The sequence below is a fragment of the Heloderma suspectum genome, chromosome Z (genome assembly GCF_057233095.1).
Source record: "Heloderma suspectum isolate Gila_16-S chromosome Z, 16-S_ref, whole genome shotgun sequence".
Classification (NCBI taxonomy): Eukaryota; Metazoa; Chordata; class Lepidosauria; order Squamata; family Helodermatidae; genus Heloderma; species Heloderma suspectum.
In genome coordinates, this window is record NC_139476.1 from 14,365,931 (window position 1) to 14,388,179 (window position 22,249).

Genomic DNA, 22,249 nt, shown 5'->3' on the forward strand with positions numbered 1-22,249 from the left:
CTGGGTTCTTTATCTTTAAACTGGAGTTGGACAGGTCAGCCTTTCAAACAGAGGATGCCTTCAAAGAGAGGACTATCTGCTGTCCAGTAGGAAACATGTCCACTCTCTCTGCCTCCAACCAGGGCCAGGGCCAGCTTTTGGGGGGCCCTGGGCAAGACACCTTCCATGGGCCCCCTCCCTCAGTGTGTCTCCTTTCTCACTGCCATTGTCCCCAGCTGCTTTTCCTCCTCTTCCTCTTCCTCTTCCTCATCATTGCCACCACTTGGTTGCTTGGCAGGCAGACAGCCAGGGAGCAGGGAGGCCGCAGCATCTCCTGCTCCTCCTTCAGTACAAGACGCCGTGATGGCCACCAACTTGGATGGCTTTAAAAGCGGGTTGGACAAATTCCTGGAGGAGAAGGCTCTCCATGGCTACAAGTCCTGATGGCCATGTGCTATGTCCAGGACCAGAGGCAGCGCGCCTATGTACACCTGGGGACATGGGCGGGAGGGTGCTGTTGCACTCCTGTCCTGCTTGTGGTCTCCTATCAGCAGCCGGTTGGCCACTGTGTGAACAGAATGCTGGATGAGATGGACTCTTGGCCTCATCCAGCAGGGCTCTTCCTACGTTCTTATGTTCTTAAATTCTTCTCACCACCTTTGTTGTCTGGGCCAGAGCGAGAGGCAGGTGAACGTGCAGGTTGCAATGGAGAAGAGGAGGAGACACTCCAGGGGGCTCTTGTCAGTGGGCCCCTGCAAAGGTGTGGGCCCTTGGCACATGCCCAACCATGCCTATCCTTGGCTCTGCCACTGCCTCTAATGACGAATCCTAGCGGGCGATGCTTTTACCTGGACGTCCATTTTTTGTGCTACATGTAGCTTGAAAAGCGTCAGGATTACACATGCTGTAATCCTTCCACCACCACACGGACCACTTGCATCCGAGACTTGTTGTGGACTGCATCACCCCCACCCCACCTGCAACCACCACTGCACACACACTGCTCTGCACCCATCCCGAAAGTGTGCGTGGGGGGAGTTAACAGCTTGAATCTGCCCCAAAGAAAAAGCGTGTTGGACAGCACCACCTGGTGGTACTCGTCCATAGGACACCGTAGATCCCTCTCCCCTGCAAAAAGCGTGCTGCACATTAATTTCTGTGATTTCTACGTCTGTCTTCACTGCTGGTTGCAAAGTGCTGGGAAAATGGCAAGAAAGGATTCATTTATTAGTGGGAAATATTTGTAAGCCGCCTTCTAGGGTTAAGCCCTCCCAAGGTGGCTTCCAACATATTGGGTTGGATTCAGACTTATCTAATGTAGAGTAGACCCATTGAAATCAGTGGGACTTCATTTAGTCACACCTAAGTTATGTCCCATGGATTTCAATAGGCCTGCTCTGCATATGACTAAATCTGGATCCAACCCATCCAAGTATAATACTTAAACAACAGTAATTTTAAATAACCATAAACACCCTAATAATTATATTAACAACCAATAAGAATCAGTGATAACTAGGTATGGACGAATGTGTCACTTTTAGTATCTGTTTCTCATTTTTCCTTGAACTCTGAGACTTTTTCCAGTCATAAATTTCGTGCATCCCAAAATTTGAGATTTTTTTCCCCAGTTTGTTTGAAAATGACTTTGCATACATGTATTTTTACACACAATTTTGCCTAATGTACTCATTTTTTGCAAACTTTCCTAATATGATTCATTTTTGCAAGTTATTTTCACTAATATACACATTTTTTGATTGGAGAACTGCACTGCAAAACTTGATGTGTGTATTTTGAAGGGTAAGTGAGTTTTGGTTTGCACATTGATTTGAAAGTGTGAAACTATTTATTTATTCCATTTCTATACCACCTAATAGCCAAAGTTCTCTGGGAGGTTCACAAAATTAAAACCACAGAGTACAACATAAAACAATATAAAATATGAAAGCTTAAAACTACAGTATAAAAGTACAACCAGAACAAAACCTAGTGGAATGCAGAGATTTAAAATACAGATTTAAAACACCAGAGCTAAAAGTCTTAGGAAGCTAAAACACTAAAATACTAGAAGAATAAAAAGGTCTTCACCTGGCGCCAGAAGGTGTACAATGTTGGTGCCAAGCTAACCTCTCTAGGGAGCTCATTCCAGAGCCGGGGTGCCACAGCAGAAAAGGCCCTCCTCCTAGTAGCTACCCACCTCACTTCCTTTGGCAGGGGCTCACAGAGAAGGGCCTCTGACGATGATCTTAAGGACCGGGCAGGCACATATGGGAGGAGGCGATCCTTCAGGTAACCTGGCCCCAAGCCGTTAAGGGCTTTCAGTGTTAGTTCCAGCACTTTGAATTGGGCCTGGAGATGGACTGGCAGCCAGTGCAGCTGGAAATATGATCTCATAGGCCAGTCCTCATTAACAGTCTCACTGCCCTGTTTTGGATCAACTAAAGTTTCTGGACCATTTTCAAAGTCAGCCGCACATATAACGCATTGCAATAATGCAGACGAGAGGCTACCAGAGCATGGAGAACTGTAACTAAGCTGTCTCTGTCCAGAGAAGGGCGTAGTTGGTATATCAGCCTAAGCTGATAAAAAGTGCTCCATATTAGGTAAGTTTGCATTAAAATGTGAACCAAACCACTTTCTTCCCCATTCAGTGACAATACTGAAACAGGTAACATACAGCCCAGTAGGGACAAATAGGTCACTAGGCTGACCAAATTGTTCTCACGGGCGAGTATGTCAATAGGGCCTTGGATCGCAAATGCAGCCTCGATTATTAGAGGCAGTCTTACTTTTTATGGTTTATTTATTGGGAGAGCAACCCTATGGCCCCCAGACAGTGGGGCGGGGGGCGGCGGCATAGGATAGTTTGGATTCCTGTCCCCATCCCCTCCTCCTCACAACTGGCATGGAAAGAACTGCGCCAGCTGCTTCTCCAAGGTGGCAAAGGTGACCTCGGAGAGGAGGGAAGGGGGCGGTTCTGTGGGCGGGGAGGAGACTGGAGAAACTGGCTTACAAAGAATCCTTCAGCCTCCCCAGCCTCCTTCCCTCCCGCTCTGCAGAGCCCCAGCTAGATGGGTAAAAACGACCATGTAGCAAAAATACAGAGCGGGAGGAGCGCGGAGGTAAAGATCACCTCCGCACTCCTTCCACTCTGCATAGGATGCCCGTCGGCCTCTGAGTTCGGAGGCTGATGGGCGTCTTGGTAGGATTGCGCCATTAAAGGATTTTTATCCCACTCCTAAGTCAAAAAGTCTCCCAGAGCAACTTACATAACAATAAATAAAAACAAGGCAGTCCCTGCCCCACAGGCTTATGATCTAAGAAGACACGACAGGAAAGGAAAAAGAGACAGGGAGGGAAGAGGGGGGAACAAGGCAAGTGGTCTTGCAGAATGGCCCTGCCTCAATTCACATCTTTCCTCGGCTGCAGCCGGCTGGAATGGCAGTTGGTACCTTTTATTGCCAGATGCCAGCATCCCAGAGGCTTCTGGCTGGTCACTCCTGGTAACAAGATTATTTTTTATTTCATTTTATAGATTTATATACCACTGACCATATTTTAAAAATATCTCTAAGTGGTTACTGGGCTACATGGACTTTTTGTCTGATCCAGTGAGGTGATTCTTTGGTTCTTAGGGAGGATTAAAGAACATGCTAGGTCAGGATTTTGCACGCAGTTAGTTCCTCAGCCTTCCATGAAGTTCTGGCCGTCCTTGCGAGGACTTCCAGCCATGTGGCTTAACTTGGATCTGTGAGTGCAGGAAGTGGTAGGGGGTGATGTGTTTGGATTGGGTCTTCCACCTTCATTTCCCATAGCATCAGTTCCTCTGCCTTTCCACCGCTTTTTCCCCCTGAGCAGAAAATGGTAAACAACGTACCAGAAAGGGAAGCTTCGCTCAAAGCTACAGCCATGACAAAAATATTGCACACCCCCAGAAAAAATGCAACTTGAGCGTTTCTCTGCTCCTGTCCTCAGAAATGCTTGCAGCTCCAACCCCGTTTGTGTCACTCCATGATGAATAACATCACACTGTTTTTAAAAACCTTTTTTTAAAAAGAAAACCAACCAAGCATTTTTTATGGTCCAAAGTCCCAAAGAAATGATACAATGTTGGCTTCTTATAAATTTCCCAGTCCTGGGGAAACCTGCGCCCCTCCAGATGTTGTTGGACTATAGTTCCCATCATTCCAGACCTTTGGTCATGCTGGCTGAGGCTGATAGAAGTTAGAGTTCAACAACTCCTCGAGGGCCATAAGTTTCCCACTCCTGGTCCAATCTGTAACCCTTGCAGAAAACAGTGTATTCCAGGAGTGCTGCATCCCAGGAATGCAGGCCAAATCTGCCCTGCCTGGGGTCCAGATTTGGTCCTCTCAATTTCCCCAGATGGCTACACCCCCTTCCCCTGGCACCAGCCATTTCCCCCTGACCGCCAGTTGATTGGGGGTTTCCCAGGTTTTGCAGTTTCTTCCCCATTCTTAAAAGTTGAAATGCAGTAAGCGCTTTTGGCTAAAATATGCTGGGATTTTGGCCCTGCCTCTTTTGCCCTTGGCCATGCCCACCACTGGAAAGCAGCCCCCGAGAGCGTCTATGCAATGGGATGCGGTCCCCTGGCTGAAAGGGTGTTGACACCCCCAGTGAACATAAATGCCGTTACTGGCCGCAGAGGGGGCAAAACGCCTCGTGTCTGAGTTGATCTTTGGGATGTGAAGGGCCCAGCGCTCTTCCACAGTTTTATTAATGACTTGGAGGAGGAGGTGCAGGGAATGCTGATCAGATTTGCAGATGACACAAAATTGGGCGGGATAGCTAATACTTTGGAAGACAGAAACAAAATTCAAAGTGATCTTGATAGACTGGAGCGCTGGGCAGAAAACAACAGAATGACATTTAACAGGGATAAATGCCATGTTCTGCACCTAGGGAAAAGAAACCAAATGCACAGTTACAAGATGGGGGATACGTGGCTCAACAACACTACAAGTGAGAAGGATCTTGGAATTGGTGTCAATCACAAGCTGAATATGAGCCAACAATGTGATGTGGCTGCAAAAAAGGCAAATGCTATTTGGGGCTGCATTAATAGAAGCATAGCTTCCAAATCCTGGGAAGTACTAGTTCCTCTCTACTCAGCACTGGTTAGGCCTCATCTGGAGTACTGTGTCCAGTTCTGGGCACCACACTTTTAAGAAGGATGCAGACAAGCTGAGGAGGGCAACAAAGATGATCAGGGGACTGGAAACAAAGCCCTACGAGGAGAGACTGAAAGAACTGGGCATGTTTAGCCTTGAGAAGAGAAGACTGAGGGGAGATAGGATAGCGCTCTTCAAGGACTTGAAAGGGTGTCACAGAGAAGAAGGCCAGGATCTCTTCTTGATCATCCCAAAGTGCAGGACACAGAATAATGGGCAGGAAGTTACAGGAAGCCAGATTCCAGCTGAACATCAGGAAAAACATCCTGACTGTTACAGCAATACGGCAATGGAACCCATGACCTAGGGCGGCGGCGGGCTCTCCCACACTGGAGGCATCAAGACGAGGCTGGACAGCCATCTGTCAGGGATACTCTGACTTGGATTCCTGCATTGAGCAGGGGGTTGGACTCGATGGATTTGTAGGCCCCTTCCAATCCTACTATTCTATGATTCTATGTAGCCAATGAGCAAAGAAAGAGCTTGACTTTCCATCTTTCTTTTTTCTTTCTGCTGCAGACCCGGCCATCATAACGCCCCAAGACCCCACCCTCCTCATTGGCTCTACACTCACGGCCAACTGTTCAGTCAGCGCCGAATTGGGTCTGAGGGCTGAGGACCTCTACTGGACCCTGAACGGCCGACGGCTCCCGGTGGAGACCTACAAGGTCGTCGGGGTCACCACTCTGAGCGTGACCCTCTCGAACCTGAACGGATCGCAGCAGCAGTCAGGGGATAATCTCGTCTGCCATAGCAAGGACGGCAGCGTAATCTTAGCTGGCTCATGTCTCTACGTAGGATGTACGTCTGCTGATCTATATCCCCCCCATCTCTTTCTCTTTCCACCGCCTTGCCATCCCAAAAGGGGGAACAGCAACTACATGTTGCAGTATGAAATGCTCCTGTTTGGGTTCCAGCCAGCCAGCAGGACATACCCTTTTGCAAAATGCTCCATTACATTCTCCCTCCCTCCTGGTTTTCTGTTCCAACACTCAGTCAGTGTATCACAGCCACTGAGCATGCTCAGTCCTCAGTGGGCTGTTTGCTCTGTTTGCTGTGTGTGTGTGTGTGTGTGTGTGTATGTGTATGTGTAATATTGTGTGTACTTCTGAAAACCTTGATCCTTCCCTTTTGTGCATGGATGGAACTGTTTTGGCTACATAAGGATTGGCATTTGGAGAATGAGTTCGCTATTAGTATAGAGCAGAGGGCAATGAGCCCTTTCCCCAGCCCGGCCTGTTTCCCCTGACTGGTTCGGTGGTTTTCCAGCAGTCCCCCCACCCCCGCTTCTAAAATGGCTGACTGCAAAGGCATGGAAATGTCGCTGGCTAAATATGATTTCCAGGCGGGTTTGCGGGCAGGGCCTCAGTAGACTGCGTAACTAGCTCCCCATGATGAGTAGAATAAATTATGCAAAATAACCAAATATATGCAAATGAGGTTCATTAGTGGTGCTGTATATCGGGAGCAGAACCCTGATACCCTTAGCACCAACTGAATATTTGTCACAGCCAAGGTGCTTGCAGGCATATTGCTTTCACAGATGGTGTGGAAATGGCCAATTCAGATAATTTATACTGTCACTCCATTCATTTGAACAGAGGTGAGGAAAGAAGCCCCTGCCAAAAGAATAGTGGCCAGGTGCGGGATGAGATAGAAGGTGAGAACAGAATCCAGAAAGGGGAGGCAGGAAAAGTCAGAATCCGGAGAGAGGAGGCAAGAAAGTCAGAATCCGGAGAGGGGAGGCAAGAACAGTCAGAATTTGGAGAGGGGAGGCAAGAAAAGTCAGAATCCATAGAGTGGAGGCAAGAAAAGTCAGAATCTGGAGAGGGGAGGCAAGAAAAGTCAGAATCTATAGAGGGGAGGCAAGAAACATTCGGAATCCAGAGAGGGGAGACAAGAAAAGTCAGAATCTGGAGAAGGTAGCCCCCCCTCCCCCAAGGCAGAATCTGGAGAGGGAAGGCAAAAAAAGGGCAGAATCCAAAGTGAGGGGGTAAGAAACGTCAGAATCGGTGGGGGCACTCCCAAGATTTTGTGATTGGCCATGCCAGCCATGGCAATTTGTGGTGCTGCCCAAGACCCTTTTTCAAAATGTCACAGGTGTCCACAGGCCCCAAAAGGTTGCTTGACCCAGATTTATAGGATATAGTAGATAATGGGGGTAAATCTTCTTGAAAAGTGGGTGGTGGTAGAATGCTATGAAAAGTTAAACTGTGATCATGGGGCTTAGGGTGGGTCACTTTGTTCATTCCACCATTGGTATCCAATTGCACTACCTATGTAGCTACCTCTAGGCTCACAAGCTTGACTGTAAGTCTTCTCTGGTTGCCCCGTTTCCAAGCTAACACGAACTATTTATACTTATAATTATCCATTTAGACTTCTCATGATCACATCCCTGCCTTTTCATCTCAGGGCTCCAAGACCTTTAGCTGATTAAAAAAAAAAAAGTTTATCATCTTGGGAGTTGGTTACCAGAAACTCCCCCCACCCCTCCATCATCGTCGATGGAGGGAAAACTCTTTTCCAAGAGATGAAAGCTCTTTTGGCAATGCTTCGCGAAATTACAGTTGTCCGAATCAATATTCGTAAGATGTTTATCGCGGGCTATTTTTAAGATCCTCTCGATGAGACTCTCAGAAACTTGGAAACTTCAGATGGGAACGGCAAAACTTTCCCCCACATCCACCACCCTGATCGTTGCTACCCAAAGGAAAACTGTGGGGCAAGCCTGAAACATCTTTGTGTTGCCAAAGGAAAGAGGCGTTACTGCTATTAAAACAAAAAACAGATTAACTCTTATTTTTCAGGAATTGGGGGCATTCGTGTTTCCCTTTTAACAGCATGCTCCGTTTACTGAGATATACATATATGTTTGTTTACATCCTCCAGTGAAACCAGAGAAGCCAACCAACATTTCATGCTGGTCCAAGAACCTGAAAGATCTCACCTGTAGATGGGTCCCTGGAACGGAAGGCGAGACTTACCTGCATACCAATTACACCCTTAAATACAAACTGAGGTAGGGCTCGATTGCGGGAAAGAGGTGCCATGGGTGAGTGGTGGGGTGGGACAGAATATGAGAAATATGAGATAGAGCAGCCTTCCCCAACCTGGTGCCCTCCAGATGTGTTGGACTACAACTTCCAGCATCCTGGCTGGAGGATGCTGAGAGCTGTTGTCCAAACACATCTGGAGGGCACCAGGTTGGCTATGGTTGAGATAGAGCTAGGCCGCAATTGTACGGTCCTTGGGAGGGTGTCACAGGCACCATTGGATTAAAAGCAAATATAACCAACCTGGTGTCTTCCAGATGCTTTGGACCTTAACTCTCATGATTCCTGACCATTGGCTGTGTTAGCTGGGGCTGATGGGAGTTGTAGTCCAAAACCGACTCCTGATCTAGCCTGACACTCACCTGGGGTCCCAATCCAGTCCTGTCGGGTTCCATAGTGGACCTCATTTCCTTTCCCCTGCTTCCCCTTTTCTGCGGCCGCTCATTATTTGGTGTTTTCCCAGCTTCGGTGCAGTGTTTTTTAAAACGTTTGATTGCCTCTCCTAAGGCTTAGGAGAGTAACTTAGTTATGTATCAGCCTGTCTGTACTTTAAGATCACCCTTCTTATTTGCCTGCCTGTGAGGGCAGTTAGGTGGGCAACCACACAAGACAGGGCCTTTTCTGTAGGGACCCCACACCTCTGGAATGTGTTGCCATCGGGGGTCCACTGTGCACCACCATTGCAGGCTTTTAGGAAGGCCTTGAAAACTTACTGTTTTACTCTGGCCTTTTTCCTGATCATGTTTTATTGGATACGGTTGTAGCTTCAGTTATAGGTTTTCTTTTATGCTGGTGTGGAGTTCGTTGTTTCTTTAGAATGTTTGCTGCCGTTTTTACTGTTCTTATTATTGCATCAGTTTTTATTATGTGAGTTTTACTGTTGCACACCGTCTTGAGAGGGCTCTTGCTCTGAAAGGTGGTCAAGAAATATTTTAAATAAATAAATAAATAAACAAATACAAGTGAAAATAGGCTGGTATTTTTGGTATTTCCCTGCTGGATCAGATCAAAGGTTTTGTTTTTCTGGCCCGGCATTCTGTTTCACTCATTGTGTGCTCTCCTGGCATTGAGTATTCAGAGGTATATTCCTTCTAAACATAGAGGCTCTGTGTAGCCACCATGACTCATGGTGACAACTTGACAAAGGAACACCACGAGGAACCAAAATTGGCACCCACTCCCCAGAATTCCCCTCCCCCAATTTACAATTCGGGGATGAACAACCTAAGAAGAACTGAGCTCGATCAGACCCAAGGCTTTTGTACTCGCAACATTTTGTTTCCACACTGATGCCCCAATGGGAAGCCCACAATCAGGACTCGAGCGCAACAGCGCCCTCCTGTTTGTATTCCCCAGCATGCTGCCTCTGATACTGGAGATCATATGTAGCCATCAGTGTCTTTGGGAAAATTTCTGACATTACAACTGCTGTCTCCTACTCTTCTGTCCCTTACTGGCCACTTAGGTATTCCTATAATCCACAAGGAGTGGGTTACTCTGTTATTAGTTGCAGCATGTATGGAAATCGCAGTGCAGTGGAAAATTGCTAGCAATCTTTCCATGCAAAAGTGGATGGCAAGACTGTGGGAAATTGCCTTGTCAGAGAAATTCACGCAACACAGCAAAAGTCGTGTTTCGTTTGTCTAGTACAGACAAGTGTAATGGGGCATGGTTCCCTTTCATCACATATATTAATCAATCCTTACCTCTTTTTTCTCCTCCACTTACCCATGTTATGCTGTGGTGGTGTTCAATAAGACAACTTGACAAGGATGGTTAAAATGCTATGTTTTTATTTTTATTATGATGGATTAGATCTATATAGTATTTTAGACAAGAGTTTTTTTGGTCGCATCTTGATTACTGTGTAATCTAGTACTTCAGTTTTGGTGATAATTTGTTTCTTAGTTTGTATAATAAAGTGTGTGTGTGTATGTATGTATGTATATATATATATGTATATGTGTATATATATGTATGTATGTATGTATGTATATACATCCATCCATCCAGACTAGTAACCACCCTTATCAATAAAGGAGTAGGAAGAACGTAATGCGAAATAGGATTGTTGCAGGGCTAATGAATGTATTACCGTGTTCCCTTTCTAGGTGGTATGGCCGTGACAACACTTGCCAAGAGTATCACACTGCTGGACCATACTCCTGCCACATCCCCAAGGACTTGGCCCTTTTCACACCCTATGAAATTTGGGTCGAGGCCTACAATCGGCTTGGTTGGGCTGTATCTGAACGGGTCATGCTGGATATCGTTGATGTCGGTAAGAAATATTCCATATTACCCTCTTCTTCTCTATACTATTACCCTACCTCTATTCAGCTAGAAGCCATCAAGATCACTGCTCTCCTTCCACGAATGGGAAAATTGCAGAAATTGAGCAGTGATCGAATTTTGGGAAATGTGTGCAACTCTCCCAGAATTTGTGCAAATCTCCCAAAATTTGCACAGATTTCCTCCATAGGCTAAAGCAGGGCTGATTAGTCTACAGAGGAAATTTGCACAAATCGGACCAGGAATCGGGAACGAGATGAACACAAGTTCGGCAATTTGCAAATATTTTCGGTAGACGTGTGTTCGTGCTTGTGCTCCTGTTTGGAGTTTCCAACAGGGCGCGCTTGCATGTTTTGCGAGCAAAAACAAAATTGACATACATCCCTCCTTAACATCTAACTGCATGGGTGAACCATCGCGGATCGAAACAACACAAATGCAACTTCTGCCTCCTCCATCGAATACAGAGCTTTTTGATGTACATCTGGCCTCAGTCCACACACATGGGAGAATAAGGTGACAGCGGCTTGTGGTAGTGGCTGTTTCCCCATGCCCTGCCACTGTTGTACATCCCCAGAATGTATTCAGGAGGTAGACTGTCTCTGAAGAGGTTTCGTAACTGATCCTCTGTGAATTTGCCTGCAAGAAAGGAGCCAGTTTCCTTTTGGTTTTAAATGTGTCGCACAGCATTGTTTTCTTTCTCTGTGATCTCAACAGTGTCAATCACTTGCTGAGACGGTTGGATTTTCAGGTTTAAGCTCATCCTGTCCTGTTTCCGCGCAAGATTGCGAGTTTTTCTTTTTAAAATCTGCAAGAGAATTTGCATCTTTTGGGTGCTCATCTCCCCCACCCCACATACACATTTCTGTATGAATAACACCCATTCTCCCCAAGTACTTCCCACTGATCTAATGCAGTTTTCTACGCACTTTTCTCTCACACATGCATTTTGTGCATATTTTCAACTAAAATTCATATTTTTTTCTGCATCCCCCCCCTACATTGCCAGCATGGATTTCAGTATGTGACTTGCTTCTTGGCTCAGGAGGAGCAAATTTGGTACATAAGCATTAAAATCTCATTTTCTTACCCATCCCTATCAATTTTTTTTTTTTTTAAAGATCAATGCAAAGAAAGGTAGCATGTTATGGATAGTGAATGTGTGGAACATGTGAACAGGCAAGCCACTGGGGTAAAGCAAAACACCCCCCTTTTTTTAGATCATCATCTAAACTGTTAAAATTCTGAGGAGTCGTTGTCGACCTTAGCTGCTGTCTTTGGCGTGTGATGTCCCGGTGTGGCACCTGTGACATCACACACGGGGGATCTAGTGACCTCCTTTGCAGAGCCAGGAAATGTGTCTAAGAGGTTTGGGATGGGGAGAAACAGGGGTGTCTGTTGCATCCTGAAGGGGAGGAAGAAAGCAGGAAATCTAGCGGAATTGCTCTTAATCTAATTAGGAGATTTCTCCTGTATTTCTCTCTCCCCCCCCCCCCGCTTTTTGGTTCTTTCCAGACATCTGTTCCTTCTTAACCCTTTCCCTTTCAGCCTGGCCCCCTGCCAAGGTCAAATCTCACACACGCTGGCCATGCACGTAAGAGCAAGTGGAGGGGCTCTGCCCCTTAGGCAGAGAGAGAGAGAGAGAGAGAGAGAGAGAGAGAGAGAGAGAGAGAGAGGTCTCATGCCTGTAGAAAGAAGATCACTCCGTATAAGGCAAAGAAGACAGTTCCAAATTTCTCTTTTTGTTGCCTCTGTGATGGAAACCCCGAGCCAAGATCACAGCTTGGGCTCCAGGCATTCCTGAGCTGTGACATGAGAAAGGATGAAAGTGTGATGAGGAAGTGACCAAAACACCTAGCCACTGCCCCGCTGCCCCTCTGGTTGATTCTCGGCTCATGTTTGGTCTCCTTTCAACTAGCTCCCTGGACGCAGGAGACTGAGCCATCTCTCTGCATCAGGGGAGGGGCGGGGGGAGAGCACCCCAGTGAGGCAACCCAGAAAACATCAGCCACCCTCAGAGGAGGCGGCCTGTCGCATTCCTGCAGGAATCCAGCTGTGTTCTCGCTTTTCCTCTGTCCAATCAGAATGTTGCATCTGCAGCAGCAGGCGTGTGATTGGATCATTCAGTTGCTCAGACCCACCAAGAATCAGCTGCCCTCAGAGGAGGCTGCCTGTCGCATCTCTGCTAGATGTTGCTGCTTCAGTTTCCCTGTACAGTGATTCACACAGAAATGCGGGGGGGGGGGGGATTGTTCCCCTTACAAACAAAATGTAAACCTTTTGAGATGTACTTTAGTTGGCTGGGCACAAATGAAACCTGCAACAAAATGTTGCAGTATCAGTCAGTGAGCATTCCTTGTCCACTGAGTATGCTCATTTCTTCTTGGGCTGTTTTGTGGAGTTCCCTCCCACCTTAGGATTCCCCCCTAACATTGTTTTTGTACTTGTGCAAACCTTGGGATTTCCCTGAGTGTGCTGATCCCTCCCTCTTTGCATGGATAGTACCGTTTTGGCTATGTAAAGATTGGCATGCACCGCTTGAACATCGGAACTAGAGGGATGTTAACTCCCTTCATTAACTGGGTTGGAATCCCCATTCTGCCCACAGGCAGGCAGAAAGTTTCCAGAGGCAATTCAAAATGTAGTGAATACCTTTAAACCCAAAATGGCTTGGTTCCAGAATACCTAAAAGACAACCTCTTCCCATATGAGCTTGCCTGTACTTTAAAATCTGGAGGGAAGGATGTTCTTTGTGTCCCAGCAGTAGCAGACATGCAACTGGTCATGACATGAGAGATCATAGAATCATAGAAGAGTAGGGCTGGAAGGGGCGTAGAAGGCCATCGAGTCCAACCCCCCACTCAGTGCAGGAATCCAGGTCAGAGCATCTCTGACAGGTGGCTTTCTCTGCGGTCATGTCAAGATTATGAAACTGCCTGCTATGGGGTTTTGCCTCCCACTTTCATGGCCTTCTGTCACGTGGCTGAGATGTGTTTGCTTCAAGAAGCATTTGACTTGCAGGACTGTGGAGTCCTGTTTTTAACTGTTGCTGGCTATTTTTAAGCTGTGTTGATCTGCTGTAATTGTCTCTTGTTTTTGCAATTTGTATTTTAATGGTTTGGGTCGTTATTTTAAATTTGCTGTGAATAACTTGCTGTGAACGAGGGCGGTTAATGTCCTTCCAGTTCCAATGTTCAGGCTGTGTGTGAACCTCTTTTGTGGCCTACACTGCCCTACCCCCCCACTCCTGAATTTGTCACCAGAGTGGTGGTGTCAAAAAAGCAGCAATCTTGCTTGAAAATCAGGTTTGCGGGGAGCGCGCAATGTTTGGAAGCCGACTCATACCCTGTAGGCCTCCCGGGAGTGCAATTCTTCTTGGAAATAAACAATGCTTCCTGCACGCTTTATTTTCAAGCACAATTGCTGCCTTTCTTGACGATGACAGTGCGGTGGCAATTTTGGCAGCAAATGCAGCAGAAGGGGGGGTAGGGGGCAGACCCCACTCGGTTTCAGGGGGCAATAAGGGCAGAGTGCATGTTTTCTTCATCAATAATAATACATAAATGCCCTTTCAACCTATTTTAAAAATGACCTGACTACATGGATGAAAACGACTAGCAGTTGGAATCCTATGTGTGTCTACTCAGAAGTAAATCTCATTCAATCCAATGGGATTTATTCCCAGGTAAGTGCGTAGAGGGGCTTCATGCACAGGCTCATGTCTTGATAACAGGGATGCTGCCAACGTTTGCAACGACCTCGACTGGAGTATTAAAGGGTACAGCTTGTAATGTTCTGCTGTATTACAAATCACACGGCATTTTCCCCCACAGGCTTTACATGATCCGGCTCAGAATGTATGATGAGTTTCTGCACATGCACTGTCAGCATTCAGAAGAACAGGAACCCAGAGGCAGTTGTTTTATAGCAGAAATGTTGAACCTCTTTCAGTCCATGGTCCAAATTCTATCTCAGAGAAGCTCTTGGGGGCTGCATTCCAGTGGTGGGCAGAGATGAAGGCAAAAGGGGAGGGGCAAAAGGAAAGGTGGAGGGGCCAGGAACACCAGGATATTTGCACTTAAAGCTGTTACTGCCAGCAACTAAGCCTTAGGAGAAATATTTCATCCTTTTGGAAAGGGGGAAAAAACTGCACAAAAGCCAAGAAACCACCAAATGATCAGTGGTTAGGGGAGAGGGTGTGTGATCAGGGCAGATTCTGGGCAGATTCTAAACAGAGCAGATATGGGCCCCAAGCTCCTAAGACACAAATGTGCATGAAATCTGCACTTGCTCATTTATAGCTATATATGCAGATTTAGAAACAATTATGAGGATTTATTTGAATTTCACAGGAGGCAAAGCGAGACCATTCATTTCTCATCCAAATAATCTTAAATAAGTGAAGAATGTATTTCAATTTGCACTGTGATCCAGATCATCCCAAAACAATGGGGAAAGCTGTTCCCCCCCCCCCAAGCCTAATTGCCAAGCAGGGAAAGATTCTGGTGGTGGGGGCGTGGGGGGAGGTTGTTGCAACATGTGAAGAAGGGAGAGTTAACTCCTCCCTTCCTAGATCCAATCTTCCTTAGAAATTGCCCCCGTGCATGGCAATTAACCTATGCAAAAAACCTTCCATTGGTACTTGGGTCTCTGGGAAACAGAGGGGGCTCTACAAAATAGATTCAGGGCTGGGGTCCTATGGGCTCAAGCCTAGCAATGCCCCTGGGCCAGGGGAACGGTGCATGGCCATCTGTGGAGGACCAAACTAGGACCTGAATTTCTGCACCCCTGATTTATAGGCTCATGCGCAAAGTAATGTTAAGCCCTTATTCTTGCTGATCAGTTCTCATTCATCACTGTGAACTATATGACCAGAGCACCCACCCACCCACCATTTTGTCTGGCAAGATTCACTCATTCTGATAAGTCTTTTTGTTGTTGTTGATGATGCTGCAAATGTTGTACATGGTCCGAGCGTGCTTGTTTGGGGAGAGGGGAGTGGTTGAATTCCTCCACCCCAGCTGGCCATGCGAGGCACATGAGCACAGATCTGGAGCACAGCTCCCTCAGTGCACACACACTGGCATTAGGAGTTCTCAGAGAATAGGTTTCCCTTCCCGCAAACATTCACTGAGAAAGCTCGAAACTGCCGAGCCGACTCCGAGCCGAGGGTGATGTGAAGCTGCGGTCTGCATTTTCACCTTGCCTTGCCTCTAGTTCCTTTTAATAACTTTCCCAGGGTCAAAAATGTTAAAATCTACACATATCCCCTCCCCCATTTTGCTCCCCCGACAGTCACAACTGACCCGCCCTCGGATGTGCACGTCAGTCGCGTCGGAGACCTGGAGGACCAACTGAGTGTCCGATGGAGCGCCCCTCCAGCCCTCAAGGACTTCCTGTTCCAAGCCAAATATCAGATCCAGTACCGAGTTGAGGACAGCTCGGAGTGGAAGGTGAGCTGCCTTCTCTGCTGTGCAAATTTTATTCTAATGTGCAGTTCAGCCTCTCCTTGATGTCTTTTTCTTTCTTTCTTTCTTTCTTTCTTTCTTTCTTTCTTTCTTTCTCATTTTCTCTTCCTTCTTTTCTTTGTAGGTGGGACCAAATGCAAATAGGCAAGGGCCAAAGACAAAAGAGGGTTGGGCCCAACCCCCCCAAATACTTGCATCTTTTAGCTTAAAGATCATACTGGCCATAAGTAAGCCTTAGAAGAGGCATTTCTCTTTAGAATAGGGAAGAAGTCATCCAAAAACCCAGGAAACCATCAGTGGTTAGAGGAAAGAGGGTGTGGCCAAGGGAAAGGGCTTGGCCAGCTAGAGAACCCCAGAGATTCAGTACTCCTGATTTGGAGGAACCCTTAAAAGGCCATAACTTGTCAATTAGTGAGTTTATTCGTCCTATCTTCAAAAAGGGTAAAAAGGAGGAACCTGGGAACTACAGACCAGTCAGTCTGACATCAATCCCTGGGAAAATTCTGGAGCAGATCATAAAGCAATCCATCTGGAAGCACCTTGACAACAATGCTGTGATTACTCGAAGCCAACATGGATTTGTCAAAAACAAGTCCTGCCAGACAAATCTGATCTCATTTTTTGATCAAGTCACCTCCCTTGTAGACCGTGGGAATGCTGTAGACATCATATACCTCGACTTCAGCAAAGCTTTCGACAAAGTGCCCCATGATATCCTGATGAGCAAACTAGCTCGAAGTGGGCTAGATGAAACAACGATCCGGTGGATCCACGGTTGGCTACAGAATCGGACTCAAAGAGTGCTTATCAATGGGACCTTCTCCAACTGGGGAGAGGTAACGAGTGGGGTACCGCAGGGCTCAGTCCTGGGCCCAGTGCTCTTCAACATTTTTATTAATGACTTGGAGGAGGAGGTGCAGGGAATGCTGATCAAATTTGCAGATGACACAAAATTGGGTGGGATAGCTAATACTTTGGAAGACAGAAACAAAATTCAAAGTGATCTGGATAGACTGGAGCGCTGGGCAGAAAACAACAGAATGGCATTTAATAGGGACAAATGCCAAGTTCTGCACCTAGGAAAAAGAAACCAAATGCACAGTTACAAGATGGGGGATACGTGGCTCAACCACACTACGAGCGAGAAGGATCTTGGAATTGTCGTCAATCACAAGCTGAATATGAGCCAACAATGTGATGTGGCTGCAAAAAAGGCAAATGCTATTTTGGGCTGCATTAATAGAAGCATCGCTTCCAAATCCCGGGAAGTACTAGTTCCCCTCTACTCAGCACTGGTTAGGCCTCATCTGGAGTACTGTGTCCAGTTCTGGGCACCACACTTTAAGAAGGATGCAGACAAGCTGGAGAGGGTTCAAAGGAGGGCAACAAAGATGATCAGGGGACTGGAAACAAAGCCCTATGAAGAGAGACTGAAAGAACTGGGCATGTTTAGCCTTGAGAAGAGAAGACTGAGGGGAGATATGATAGCACTCTTCAAGTACTTGAAAGGTTGTCACAGAGAAGAAGGCCAGGATCTCTTCTTGATCATCCCAGAGTGCAGGACACGGAATAATGGGCTCAAGTTCCAGGAAGCCAGATTCCGGCTGAACATCAGGAAAAACTTCCTGAATGTCAGAGCAATACGGCAATGGAACCAATTACCTGGGGAGGTGGTGGGCTCTCCCACACTGGAGGCCTTTAAGACGAGGCTGGACAGCCATTTGTCAGGGATGCTCTGACTTGGATTCCTGCATTGAGCAGGGGGTTGGACTCGATGGCCTTGTAGGCCCCTTCCAACCCTACTATTCTATGATTCTATGATTCTATTTTTTCATATCATGTGGGCACTGCTTTTGATCTGCTGTGTTGCATTGTCAGAATGCAGGCCCAAGAGCTGACAAGAAGCTGAAGCAAGCTGGCAGTCAGCGGGGGGACAGGTTGCGGGGACGGACTGACACTGGTTGTCTCTATTAGGCATGGGATTGAGGGAGGTACAGCAAATTTGGGAGCTTTATAACAACACTGCCATGGGATTACCTGGTTTGTAGGATGAGGAGAATTCTGGTCTGTGACTCGAGTTGTATCCAAAATTCTCCCCGTAGGAATTCCTCCCTGACTTTCGGAGTTCCACATTTCCTGGTCTTGTTTCCAAAGTAGAACCAAATAGTTAGGAATGTTCCATCATTCTGTTTGGTCCTCCCCCTCCCGTCCGAATTTTGTGCACAGCGTTTTGTTTGCACAGCATGTATGCCTCTGTTTTCTGTGCATGTGTGTCTTTTTCTCCTCTGTACCATCAATGCTCAATGTGTATTGATAACACTGCTGAAAAAGAAGAAGCAATATTGGGGTGATCATATGCAGAGTTGGATCAATGTTCTTCTGGGTGTCATTTCATCAATCTGCAGGAATGCATGTGTGAATTGCTTAAACATTGCAGAAAAGGGTTAGTTAGTTAGTTAGTTAGTTAGTTATTACATTTATATCCCGCCTTTTTTCCTCTTTGAGGAATCCCAGGTGGCGTACATAATCCTCCTCCTCTTCATTTTAGCCTCACAACGACAACCCTGTGAGGTAGGTTGGGCTGAGAGTCTGTGAAGTGAGAAAAAGATTTCAGTGGACTGCAGGAGCGCCGCTATGCATCAATAAAACATGGCACAGAAAGAACCATCATGGAATCGTACATGTAATCCACCGCAGTTGCTGGTTGTTATTTTTAGCAAAGTTTTATCCATGCAAATCCATGACATGGGAGAAGGGAACTTGCAAAAGAACAGGAAGATTTAAGAGCTGCCATGCCTGCTCCATTGCTGGAATTAATTTCAGAAATACTCCTAGTTAAACTGGAATTCTGGAGAGTGGGAGGCAGGGCAAAATGAACCAAAGGAACAAGAAAGGGATGGAACAGGCAGTGGTATAGTCGAGAGGGAGCAGGGGAATGTGCCTCCAGGGCTTTTCCCCCCCAGTACAGGAGCGATGATGTCATTTGCTGGAGCGCCAGTTTAAGTGACAAGCCATCCTGGCTCCTGCAAGTGAATGAGGTGATATCCAGGCTATTTTTTGTGACAGATTAGGGTGGAGGATGTAAGAGAATGAGGAAAACAATTCAGCAGAGGCAGTGCTGTTCCAGGTTTTTTAGGGCCCTTGGGCAAGACATCCTCAAAGGGCCTCCTTCCCAGCTAGTCTCCTTTCTCACCATCATTGTTGCCAGCCACTCTTCCCCCTCCTCCTCCCTTCCCCATCATTGCTACCGCTTGCTTGCTGGAGAGACAGGGAGCTAGGGAGCAAGCGGGCTGTGGCATCTCCTGCTCTTCCTTGTCACCACCACTGTTGCCTGGGCCAGAGCGAGAGGCAGGGGAGCACGCAAGTTGCAATAGGGAAGATGAAAAGCAAGCCCAGGGGGCTCTTGTCAGTGGGCCCCTGCTGGTGTGTGGGCCCTCAGCAGATGCCTAACCAGGCCCAACCAGGCCCACCCATAACGCCAGCCCTGAGCAATGGCTGGATGCTTCCTTCCTTTTCTTTGATGGGGCTCCATGCTTGATATACGGGAACTCTTCTTTGCAAGATGGTTTGCATCTCAAGCTAAAAGGTAACAGCTGCGTTTCAACTGGCTGATGCTCTTGGGTTAAATCTCATTGCAGTTGGTGAATTGAGCCTCTGTAGTTAGCAGTCCTGGGTTCAATGGAGCTTACTCCCAGGAAACTGTGCACAGGAATGCAGTCAAGGCCCGTAAACTGAATGGTGAGATTGTCTTCGTGGTTTGTTTTGGCTCCTACGGATCCGGATCAACGGGTCAAGGCTCCCTTGAAGAACTGAACATCCTCCACTTTCTTTTGGCAGGTTGTGGACAACATGGGTAACCAGACATCCTGCCGTCTAGCCGGGCTGAGGCCCGGCACTGTTTACTTTGTCCAGGTTCGCTGCAATCCGTTTGGCATCTATGGTTCCAAGAAAGCTGGCATCTGGAGCGACTGGAGTAACCCCACAGCGGCCTCCACACCTCGGAACGGTGAGTTGGCCAAACCTCCCCATCCACACCCTCCATTTGCCAGCAAGGAGTGCCAAGGGGCCCAGCAAGTGGGGCTCATGCTCCCTCCACCAGGTGCCTGCATTTTCGGTTCCCCTCTCAGCGGGTTTCTCAGGCGGCCTTCCAGCTCGGGGCTGCACCATCGCCTTCAGAAATCTGAGCAGACGTCCGGAGAAACCGATTCCGTGCCAAACGCAGACCTGCGCTGTCTTTGGGGAAGGAAACCAAGAGCCACTGGAGAGATCCTGACCTCGTCGTATGCCCGGCACCTGGATTTCTTGTTTCAGAGCCAGGCTAGAGGTCTTATTTCCCAGCTGGGAAGTCCACGAGCAATTGGCCGTGAACACCGCAACAACTCCCTCACCCCTCCTGAGTCTGCCTTCGCATATAACGTCATCCTTCTGCTCCTGGCTTTTGGGACACCTGACCTGGGGCGGGGGAATGGTGGTGGTGGGGGGTGTACTTTGCCAGTTTTTCTCTTTGCACATCTAATTTCACGTTTTTGATGCACACAAGTTTAATATCTGCCTGTTGACTTAGGAACTGGGGTTAGTGGGATGAGGAAGGAATAACTCAGCTGTTTTGGTGTGTGTGTTCATTGAGGTGGGTTGGAGGGTGTTGAAACAAAAGCATGCAGGCAACGTGCCTTTTAAAAATGGTCCAGCAGCCAACCCAAGAATGGTATTCCCCAGCCCATCCTGAAAATGAGGACAAAGACTTCCAGGGTTGTCCACATAAGTATTAGTTTTATTTTTATTTAAACTTTTATATCCCACCTTATCTCCGAAGGGTTCTAGGTGGCTTAAAGCAAGTCAGTTAATTTAACAATTTTTAAAATGTCCTTGCCAATTTAAAACGTAACGAAAACGCCAAAATAGCAGCAGAGAATCACAGGCCAGCAATTGATTGGTTTCAAATGTTCCAAAAAACAGAATAAAACAGAAAATTAAAAAGACACGCCGAACGCTAGCCTAAAAAAGGAAAGCATTCCAGAAGGTCATTATAATGAGTTCTAGAGCCTAGGCGCAGTGTATGAGACGAGCTTATGCCAAAAATAGGAGCTGTTTTGCTGGATCAGACCACAATAAATCCATCTTGTCTGTTACTCTGTTTCCAGCTGCATCCAAATGCAATGCCCTGTTTCCAACTGCAACTGTAACCACACACGTTTTGTGCTGCCGTAATACTGCGCGTCAGGGCACCAAGTGATACTGATTGGTTTTACATTCAGGGCAAGACATATAGGGCGCACTCCTATGTACGTTTAGACAGAAAAGGTCCGATGATTCCCAGCGTGCACCAGCCAACATTGCTGTCTGGAGAAGTGCTGGGAGTTCTAGGACCTTTTCCTGTCTTAAGGTGCATAGAGGTACACCCATACTTAATGTTCTTATTTTTATATGGTTGGATTCAGCATCTGCCTTCCTCAAGAGGAAGGGATTTGCCTTTGCTTGCAAAATCTCTGCCTGATTTGGGGGGATCCCCGACACTCGCCGTAGCTCACCCCATTCAGCACAGCCTCCTGACTCTCTGGGTAGCATTTCTGGGGTGCTGAAGGGGCTACCGTAGGAAGGAGGGAGCATGAAAGTAGTTCCAGCGTCAATCTGGATATAGCCCATTGTGTTAAGGTTTTACTGTTTAAAATTGCCGAGCACCATGATGGCTTTTTCACAAATAAGGTGGTATATAGATAATGGCAATGAACGTGTCATGAACTTATGGAAGTCACTGCCACGTGATGTCTGTGCGGTGACACTAAAAGCAAAAAGACAGCCAGACAAATTCATGGATGGAGGTGAGGTCTATTGATTGCTATTGGCCACAATAGCAAAATACAAACCTCTGAGTTCAGAGGGAGCATACCTACAAGGATTAGGTGCTGCAGACAGGTAACAAGGGTATGTTTTGTCCCTGACCTCCAGCATACAAAAGCTGATTGACCTTGTACATTGAGCATCCCATGGATCTCTTTGCGCATTGCTGTCTTTCACTTTTCTTCAACCATCTCTCTCTCTACCTGTCTCTCAGGACGGACACCAGGCGTTTGCGAGCCCAAGAGTGGGGAACACAACAACACACTGCGCCGGGAGCTCAAGCAGTTCTTTGGGTGGATGCGCAAGCATGGGAGTTCCTACGGCTGTGCCAACCTGAGCATCAAAATGTACGATCAATGGCGCGTCTCATTGCAGAAGTCACACAAAACACGGAACCAGGTAGGTAAGGACTTCCAAGTTCTCC

The 22,249-nt window shown here is 47.1% G+C and overlaps 1 protein-coding gene across 2 annotated transcripts in view; it reads left to right on the forward strand.

Annotated features, from left to right (window-relative positions):
- Positions 1-22,249, forward strand: part of CRLF1 (cytokine receptor like factor 1) — a 44,678-nt gene that overhangs the window by 19,150 nt on the left and 3,279 nt on the right. The window contains exons 2-7 of one of the 2 annotated variants that reach the window (XM_084825411.1): positions 5,691-5,972; positions 8,064-8,193; positions 10,339-10,508; positions 15,815-15,972; positions 19,825-19,993; positions 22,040-22,224. In XM_084825411.1, the coding sequence (XP_084681537.1) occupies positions 5,691-5,972; positions 8,064-8,193; positions 10,339-10,508; positions 15,815-15,972; positions 19,825-19,993; positions 22,040-22,224 (1,094 nt within the window). Of the gene's footprint in view, positions 1-5,690; positions 5,973-8,063; positions 8,194-10,338; positions 10,509-15,814; positions 15,973-19,824; positions 19,994-22,039; positions 22,229-22,249 lie in introns of both variants that reach the window. The other variant, XM_084825413.1, reaches the window with a different exon arrangement.